Source organism: Salvelinus alpinus, chromosome 22, assembly GCF_045679555.1.
Source record: "Salvelinus alpinus chromosome 22, SLU_Salpinus.1, whole genome shotgun sequence".
NCBI lineage: Eukaryota > Metazoa > Chordata > Actinopteri > Salmoniformes > Salmonidae > Salvelinus > Salvelinus alpinus.
Window position 1 is genome coordinate 2443289 of NC_092107.1, and position 9907 is coordinate 2453195.

At 45.2% G+C, this 9907-nt stretch overlaps 1 protein-coding gene across 1 annotated transcript in view; it reads left to right on the forward strand.

Annotated features, from left to right (window-relative positions):
* LOC139548765 (reticulon-4 receptor-like 1) overlaps window positions 1-6777 on the forward strand; it is a 236397-nt gene extending 229620 nt beyond the window's left edge. The window contains exons 2-3 of the mRNA XM_071358584.1: window positions 1377-1828; window positions 3189-6777. Of these exons, the coding sequence (XP_071214685.1) occupies window positions 1377-1828; window positions 3189-4178 (1442 nt within the window). The 3' untranslated portion in view covers window positions 4179-6777. The remainder of the gene's footprint in view (window positions 1-1376; window positions 1829-3188) is intronic.
* The last annotated feature ends 3130 nt before the right edge of the window (window positions 6778-9907 follow it).

The window sequence follows — 9907 nt, forward strand, 5'->3', positions numbered from 1 at the left end:
GACCTGACACACTGAGAAGGTCTGTGAAGTCAGACGCTGAATGTCCCAGCTTAAACACAGTTTGGGGAGGAGGAGGAATATTCAGATAAATACATCTGTCTATGCCGTCTCCTGTCCTTAAAGAGACTTTCCCTGCTCCTGAATTCCAGTGTAGCAGCCCTGGGATTAGGTAGCAGCGAGTTAAAAGGCAACAGAAACGTATCGATTAGAGGGAGTGAATGAGCGCCATGATGCCTTGAATAATAAATTGAAGGGAACACAGCCACCGCTTGTCAAATGTCATTACGAGGGGATAGACTCCTGCTTTTCTCCCGTTGGTTGATTCCCCCTGTAGATCAGCAGATGGATAAGTCACACTACGGGGCCATGGAAGCGTGTCACCAAACAGCAGGAAGTCTGACTGTCTCTGAGAAACTTAACATACGTTTAAGTGAGCATTCCACACACCATTTATCCCCCCTGCTTTCACAGGTGTGCTTTGACAAGTATTTTCTAATCCTTGCAGTAAAGGCCTGGTTAGTGAGAGGGGATTTACAACACACACACGTCTCTCTCTCTCTCTGACTATGGTTCTGAGTAGAGTTGTAGTGAGCTGACGGACACAGATTAACTTCCTCTTATGACCAATATCTCCCAGAGGTGAGGAAATATTGGAAAACTGAGAAAACAAATGTTGTGTGTGCAGGAGGCGTACCTGTAATATAGATCCAATCAGACTTCCTGAGATACTAGATACAGCGTACAACTGAAGCTCATGTTATTGTTTGGACTCATCTTGAACAGACTCTAAGAGCAACACAGACCTCATTCTGGAACCGACTTAGACACCAGAGGATTTGGAGTTGTGGATACTGAGCGTAATGCAATGTCCACATTTGTATTGAGTGGCTCAATAGCAGCAGAATTCCTCAAAGGCCCAATGCCACTCCGTGAAGCCAGAAAATCTATGATAGCAACAGGTCACTTGGCATGAGTCATCTATCAGGACAGAATACGTTTTTCTCTGTAATATAAATATATCTGACAGTCTCTCTCTGGTCTGGCCTCCCTACATCATCTCTCATACTGTTTACTCCTGACCTGGCTGTCTCCATATCTCCCATCTCCTTTATCATCCTACCCCCTTGCCCTTCGTTCTTCCTCGTCAATATCTCACTCTTTTATCACTTTGATTCCACTTACAGTATTTCTCCTCTCCCCCAATTTATCTTTCGCGACTTCATTGAAAATAATATTCCAAAAACCATTCTTCTTTCCTTTCAAGTCCCGAAGTAGACATCAAAGTCAGACGGCAGAACTTAAATTCAGAATCAAATCCCCAGACTAAATGTAGCTATGTCCTCTCATACATGTTCCTCTCTCTGTCCTCTCTCCAGGCTGCAGGCTAGAGTTCCTGCTGGTTCTCTGTGGTCTGGAGCTTTCCTGGTCCTGCCCACACCACTGTATCTGCTACACCGCGCCCAGTACCGTCAGCTGCCAGGCACACAACTTCCTGTCTGTCCCCGAAGGCATTCCCCCACACAGCGAGCGTATCTTCCTACAGAACAACAAGATCCACCGGCTGCTGCAGGGCCACTTCAGCCCCACCACGGTCACACTGTGGATCTACTCCAACAACATCACCTACATCGAGCCCTCCACCTTCCACGGCTTTGCCCAGCTGGAGGAGCTGGACCTGGGGGACAACCGTCACCTGCGTTCCCTGGCTGCAGACACCTTCCATGGGCTGAGCCGGCTCCATGCTCTGCACCTGTACCGCTGTGGGCTCAGTGCGCTGCCCAGTAACATCTTCCAGGGGCTACGCAACCTGCAGTATCTGTACCTACAGGTACACTGGGGCTCTATGGCACTCTCAGAGTCAAACGAAACAATTCTGCATTTTACATTAGAATAAAAAAATGTATATACATATATACACTACGGTTCAAAAGTTTGAGATCACTTAGAAATGTCCTTGTTTTTCAAAGAAAAGGACATTTGTTGACCATTAAAATAACATCAAATTGATCAGAAATACAGTGTAGACATTGTTCATGTCGTAAATTACTATTGTAGCTGGAAACGGCTGATTTTTAATGGATATCTACATAGGCCCATTATCAGCAACCATCACTCCTGTGTTCCAACGGCACGTTGTGTTATCTAATCCAAGTTTATCATTTTAAAAGGCTAATTGAGCATTAGAAAACCCTTTTGCAATTAACAGTGAAGAGGCGACTCCGGGATGCTGGCCTTCTAGGTAGAGTTGCAAAGAAAAAGACAGATCTTAGCCTGGCCAATAAAAATAAAAGATTAAGATGTGCAAAAGAACACAGACACTGGACAGAGGAACTCTGCCTAGAAGGCCAGCATCCCGGGGTCACCTCTTCACTGTTGACGTTGAGACTGGTGTTTTGCGGTACTATTGAGGACTTGTGAGGTGTCTGTTTCTCAAACTAGACACTCTAATGTACTTGTCCTCTTGCTCAGTTGTGCACCGTGGCCTCCCACTCCTCTTTCTATTCTGGTTAGAGACAGTTTGCTCTGTTCTGTGAAGGGAGTAGTACACAGCTTTGTACGAGATCTTCGGTTTCTTGGCAATTTCTCACATGGAATAGCCTTCATTTCTCAGAACAAGAATAGACTGACGAGTTTCAGAAGAAAGTCTTTGTTTCTAGCCATTTTGAGCCTGTAATCGAACCCACAAATGCTGATGCTCCTGATACTCAACTAGTCTAAAGAAGGCCAGTTTTATTGCTAACATAATTGCAAAAGGGTTTTCTAATGATCAATTAGCCTTTTAAAATGATAAACTTGGATTAGCTAACACAACGTGCCATTGGAACAAAGGAGTGATGGTTGCTGATTATGGGCCTCTGTACGCCTATCTAGATATTCCATAAAAAAATCTGCCGTTTCCAGCTACAATAGTCATTTACAACATTAACAATGTCTACACTGTATCTCTGATCAATTTTATGTTATTTTAATGGACAAAAAACTTGCTTTTCTTTAAAAAACAAGGATATTTCTAAGTGACCCAAACTTTTGAACGGTAGTGTATACCCAGGGCTGTTAAGCTGTGGTTTCTCTGTCCTACTTTATAGTAGCCACATACCTTATAACCAAACAACATGTTGATAGGTACAGTGTTACAGAGTACCGTAGGTGTATAACCTCTCCATTTTGCTGTGTTTGGCTGTTCCCAGGATAATCACCTGGAGTTCCTGCAGGATGACATATTTGTGGACCTCCACAACCTGAGCCACCTGTTCCTGCATGGGAACCGTCTGTGGTCGCTGCACCAGAACACCTTCCGGGGGCTGGGGGCCCTGGACCGCCTGCTGCTGCACCACAACCAGCTGCAGTGGGTGGACCGCCTGGCCTTCCACGACCTGCGTCGCCTCACCACCCTCTACCTGTTTAACAACTCACTGACCGAGCTGTCTGGAGACTGCCTGGCACTGCTGCCTGCCCTGGAGTACCTGCGCCTCAACGACAACCCCTGGGAGTGTGACTGCAAGGCCCTGTCGCTGTGGGACTGGCTCAAACGCTTCAGAGGTTCTACTTCATCTGTAGGCTGTCAGGCCCCGGCCGAGCTGGCTGGGAAAGACCTCAAGCAGCTCCGCAAGGAGGACTTCCCCAACTGCTCTGGCTCTGAGTCCCTGCACCAGAGCAAGACCTGGGCCGGGACTGATAAGGTGTCTCTGAAGAAGGAGCCGGACCCGGTGCCACCGCCTCACTCCCACCCCCACCGTCCTCACCACAATGAGGCGCCACACTACCCCTCGCCGCCTTCGCCTCTGCCCCATCCGCCCCCATCCATAAGCGGGGAGGCCCCGGGATCAGAGGGACAGCCTGGGGTTGCGCCCCCTCAGAGGCCAGGCCGTGCTCGGAACTGCACCCGCCAGCGTGTCAGGGGAGGCAAGGGGAAGGGGCAGAACGAGGTGCATACCTTAAAGGAGATGGCCGATAAAGAATATTCCTTGCCTGATTTTGAAGGGGGAAAATATGACCACACGTCCCCGGATGGCACCATCACGCGGAGGAAGCATAAGTGCCCTCCCCGGACCACTGTTCGCCCCCCTAGTGGGGTGCAACAAGCCACCAATAGGGCCATGTTCTCCCAGCCCTTAGTGCATCTCAGTACCATACTGGGAGCTTTGTTGCCCGTGACCATTGTCCATATTCTCCGCTGACCTAGAGGGGGGGGAATAGATACTGGCTAAACAACAACAGTGCAGTCCTCAGATCTGCTCTAGCTCCTGCACAACAAGGCCTGTGTGTGTGTGTGTGTACTTTGTGTGTGTGTGTGTGTACTTTGTGTGTGTGTGTGTGTGTACTTTGTGTGTGTGTGTGTGTGTGTGTGTGTGTGTGTGTGTGTGTGTGTGTGTGTGTGTGTGTGTGTGTGTGTGTGTGTGTGTGTGTGTGTGTGTGTGTGTGTGTGTGTGTGTGTGTGTGTGTGTGGTTGTGTGTGTAAAACATTGTGTAGGGAGCTTCGCTGTTTAGACTCTGAAATAGACTTTCAATCATCAACATAAAATGTGAAAAGACTCACGATGCTGTGTGAGGGACAGGGATGTGTGAGGGACGGGGATGTGTGAGGGACAGGGATGTGTGAGGGACGGGGAGTGAGGAAAGACAAAAGGAAAACACAGAACACGCTTGCACTGCCACTGTTGCCATTATGTTGTCATTTCCTGTTGTCTCGGTCTCTTTCTGTCTGAGTTCTGTCTTGGACTACTGGAGCAGAAAACCAAACTTTTCTGGAAAAGAAAGAGATGTTGCACATGCAGAAATTTAGCTATGAGACAGATAGACTCTAAGGAAAAAGTGTTGGAGCCAGCGTTAATTATCAGTTCACAGTTTATAAATCCTTATTGAGGGGCGAAATAGAAAACAGATGACATGGTGAAAGAAACCATCACAGAGAGAAGTCTAGCCCAATCTTGTGTTTCATATTATTTGCCAAATGTTCTTTTATTACATTCATTGCCAATAGCTGCTCCATAGAATTGGGCCGCCGAGGTATTCGAGGGTATTGTTCATCAACAGGGAGATAAGCAGGAAGCTGCCCGGTCATAAATCATAATTCCATATCAGAACAGGAATGTGCAACGCTCACTTCTTAGCAGAAGTCATGGAAAACTATAGAAACAGCAATTCAACGAGCAGCACACAAACAGACCAGTCAGCTCCAGGTACAGTATGATAACTAGGTAACTTCTGCTCCATGCCCAGGTAACATTGACCCCGAGCTAGGTATACATCTTCTACCTACTTTACAGTAGTTCTACAATATTTACATCCTGCTTTATTAATTCTGAATGTCCTGTCTTTCTACCTGCTCCATTTCATTTTCTACATGTGCTACTACATATTAAGCTAATGTACCCAAGCTGCTAATGATCTGTATGGAGGTGAGTGGGACTGTGGAACACTCCCATCTCCTTCAAAAACCAGTGTGTCCCCCCAGGAGAAGGAAGCTGTGAATATTGATGGATCTGTCTATTTCTTGTCTCAAATGTTGTTTGTTTGATTTTGCCAAGACGTAAAGAGGACCTAGAGATGGAGCCCTATACAGGGTACAGAGCCTTAGGGGTTAAGGGTCAGATTGGCTATTCTCAGTTTCCCAGTGAGGCTTTGGGCTTTGCTGAACAGAATGCTCTTTAGTGTGGGCATCCCCTCCTCATTGGAATGTGAGGAACATTTATATTGTCCTAATCAATGGACATCAAAGGAAAACAACTGCCCAACAAGACTAGAGAAGAAACAAAAACAAAATGTGTACCTTAAATGACTTCTGTAACGAATAAAAGATTATAAGAATAAAAACATTTTGAATCGAGCATGGCAAAACTTGGACCTCTCTTGGAAATAATAGAACTGCTAAAATGTCTCTCTCTACATTGACTGCTGTTCTTGTCAATGGATGTGGGGAACCAAGAGAAAGACAATCACTTCTAAAGTAGCAGGGGATTAACAGGACCATGGACAGACAGCCAGACTACTGCTGGACTACTATCTCTCTGGACTACTGGAGCTTCTGTGCCTCGGGAAAATACAACGCTAAGTTGACGATGTTTGTAATAACAATGATGTGAACTGTACCATTAACAATGACAACAAGAGGACTAACTAACTGCAGTTCTAATATTAATCATTTATTATGAGAATAACAATATTAATGACATCATCAAAAATGAAAACAGGGTTTCTGCTCCCCTGATGAGGGGACAATCTTTCTTTAAATTAATTTACCATTACATTTTTTTGTTTGTTTACTAAAAATAAAACATTTTATTTCCTTTCTTTGTTACATCCTCTCATCTTTATCTGATAAAACAATGCACAATTCAGTCCCCCCTCCTACTGTTCCCCATCTATCTCCTGTCTCCTACTGTTCCCCATCTATCTCCTGTCTCCTACTGTTCCCCATCTATCTCCTGTCTCCTACTGTTCCCCATCTATCTCCTGTCTCCTACTGTTCCCCATCTATCTCCTGTCTCCTACTGTTCCCCATCTATCTCCTGTCTCCTACTGTTCCCCATCTATCTCCTGTCTCCTACTGTTCCCCATCTATCTCCTGTCTCCTACTGTTCCCCATCTATCTCCTGTCTCCTACTGTTCCCCATCTATCTCCTGTCTCCTACTGTTCCCCATCTATCTCCTGTCTCGTATTCTGCCCCATTAATCTCCTGTCTTTGCCATGACTGAATGGTTCAATAAGTCGTTATCAAAGAACAACAGTATAAAATGTTTATAAAGATATTAAAGTCTATATCTTCTTATGTTAAAGATGACTGTTTGACTGTGTTTATTTAATATTCAGACACTGGCTTACACAAGGCTGTGCAGTAGGCCCTGGAGAAGCTGGGAGTCAGGCTTGATCCCCCCCCCCCCCCCCCTTTCTCTTTATTAGGGATTTAAAGCTGAAATTGGCTCTGTCAGCAAGTTTGTCATTTTCCTCCCTGTTTTCCCCTCAGTATGTGCACTACTTTGCAATCTGTCTCGCCTCATCAGACACTGCAGGCTAAACCGGCTGTTTTCTACAAATAGAGACATCTCCCTGGCTCAACACTTGGCTTTGTATACATATGCAACACACACATCAATAAGAAATATATTTTATTTGAGAGAAATTGACCAAAGAATGCAGGCCCAAAGCATTATAGTAAGTGACATGTATGGACCAAAAACACAAGAAGAAACACAGTAGGCCTAGATGCTGACAGAGTTCTGTACAGAGTCAGTGGAACACATATCTCAGTATGATACACTGCAGTTCAATAAATCATTTAAAGGGCACTATGGGTGTTTGTGCCACAGTGAATCTGTAGATATTCAGTGTTATTATCAATAATATTTCCTCGTCCATACCCCTCTCATCATGATGGAAATTGATCCACAAGTAAGTGTGCAATGTTTTTTTTATATATATAATTATTCTCTGTTAAACGAAAAAGGGGGGAAATATGCATTGTGAGGATGGCTGAAGAATTACATTTAAACTATTGAGTAGCTCTGGCATCTAACAGCATTGGGCTCTAGCTCCATCAAGCCCATCTCTCCTGTCATCTCTCCCTTTTTCCCTCTCTGTCTCTCCTGTCCTCTCTCTCTCCCTCTGTCTCCCCTGTCCTCTCTCTCCCTCTCTGTCTCTACTGTCGCTCTGTCTCTCCTGTCCTCTCTCTCTTTTTCCCTCTCTGTCTCTCCTGTCCTCTCTCTCCCTCTGTCTCTCCTGTCCTCTCTCTCCCTCTCTGTCTCTACTGTCCTCTCTCTCTCTCCCTCTCTGTCTCTCTGTCTCTCCTGTCCGCTCTCTCTTTTTCCCTCTCTGTCTCTCCTGTCCTCTCTCCCTTTTCCCTCTCTGTCTCTACTGTCCTCTCTCTCTCCCTCTGTCTCTCCTGTCCTCTCTCTCCCTCTCTGTCTCTACTGTCCTCTCTCTCTCTCCCTCTCTGTCTCTCTGTCTCTCCTGTCCTCTCTCCCTTTTCCCTCTCTGTCTCTACTGTCCTCTCTCTCTCCCTCTGTCTCTCCTGTCCTCTCTCTCCCTCTCTGTCACTACTGTCCTCTCTCCCTCTCTCCCTCTCTGACTCTCCTGTCCTCTCTCTCCCGCTCTGTCTCTCCTGTCCTTTCTCTCATTTTCCCTATCCGTCCTCTCTCCCTCTCCTGTCAAATCCCTCTCTCTCTTTCTCACACACATCTCTTTCCTAACATAAAACGCTAAAGGCCCTTCCCCACACCTCAATACTATACTAAGATGGACATTGAGCTCTCCAATCATGTACAGTGGCAAGAAAAAGTATGTGAACCCTTTGGAATTACCTGGATTTCTGCATAAATTGGTCATCAAATTTGATCTGATCTTCATCTAGGTCAAAACAATAGACAAACACAGTCTGCTTAAATTAATAACACACAAACAAGTTTTTTTTTAAGTATGTGAACTCCTAGGCTAATGACTTCTCCAAAAGCTAATTGGAGTCAGGAGTCAGCTAACCTGGAGTCTAATCAATGAGACGAGATTGGAGATGTTGGTTAGAGCTGCCTTGCCCTATAAAAACACTCACAAAATATGAGTTTGCTATTCACAAGAAGCATTGCCTGGTGTGAACCACGCCTCAAACAAAATAGATCTCAGAAAACCAAAGATTAAGAATTGTTGACTTGCATAAAGCTGGAAAGGGTTACAAAAGTATCTCTAAAAACCTTGATGTCCAGCAGTCCACAGTAAGACAAGTTGTCTATAAATGGAGAAAGTTCAGCACTGTTGCTACTCTCCCTAGGAGTGGCCGTAAGGGAAGATGACTGCAAGAGCACAGCACAGAATGCTCAATGAGGTTAAGAGAATCCTAGTGTCAGCTAAAGACTTACAGAAATCCCTGGAACATGCTAACATCTTTTTTGACGAGTCTACGATATGTAAAACACTAAACAAGAATGGTGTTCATGGGAGGACACCATGGAAGAAGCCATTGCTGTCCAAAAAAACATTGCTGCACGTTTGAAGTTTGCAAAAGAGCACCTGGATGTTCCACAGCACTACTGGCAAAATATTCTGTGGACAGATGAAACTACAGTTGAGTTGTTTGGAAGTAACACACAACAATATCTGTGGAGAAAAAAAGGCTCAGCACAGAAACATCAAAAACTTATCCCAACTGTAAAGTATGGTGGAGGGAGCATCATGGTTTGGGGCTGCTTTGCTGCCTCAGGGCCTGGACAGCTTGCTATCATTGACGGAAAAATGAATTCCCAAGTTTATCAAGACATTTTGCAGGAGAATGTTTGGCTATCTGTCCGCCAATTGAAGCTCAACAGAAGTTGGGTGGTGCAACAGGACAACGACCCAAAACAGAATGGCTTCAACAGAAGAAAATACACCTTCTGGAGTGGCCCAGTCAGAGTCCTGACCCCAACCCGATGGAGATGCTGTGGCATGACCTCAAGAGAGCGGTTCACACCAGACATCCCAAGAATATTGCTGAACTGACACAGTTTTGTAAAGAGGAATGGTACAATATTCCTCCTGACCGTTGTGCAGGTCTGATCCGCAACTACAGAAAATGTTTGGTTGAGGTTATTGCTGCCAAAGGAGGATCAACCAGATATTAAATCCAAGGGTTTGCATACTTTTCCCACCCTGCACTGTGAATATTTACACGGTGTGTTCAATAAAGACATGAAAACGTATACTTGTTTGTGTGTTATTAGTTTAAGCAGGCTGTGTTTGCCTATTGTTGTGATTGTGACCTAGATGAAGATCAAATTTGATGACCAATTTATGCAGAAATCCAGGTATTTCCAAAGGGTTCACATCATTTGTCTTGCCACTGTAGGCTGTAGTTCTGCAAATCCACCAAGCCCTCTCAGCACTAGCTGCATTACAGGTGAATGTGTTAGGGAGAGGTTGTGTTCTTCTGATATTTTCCCT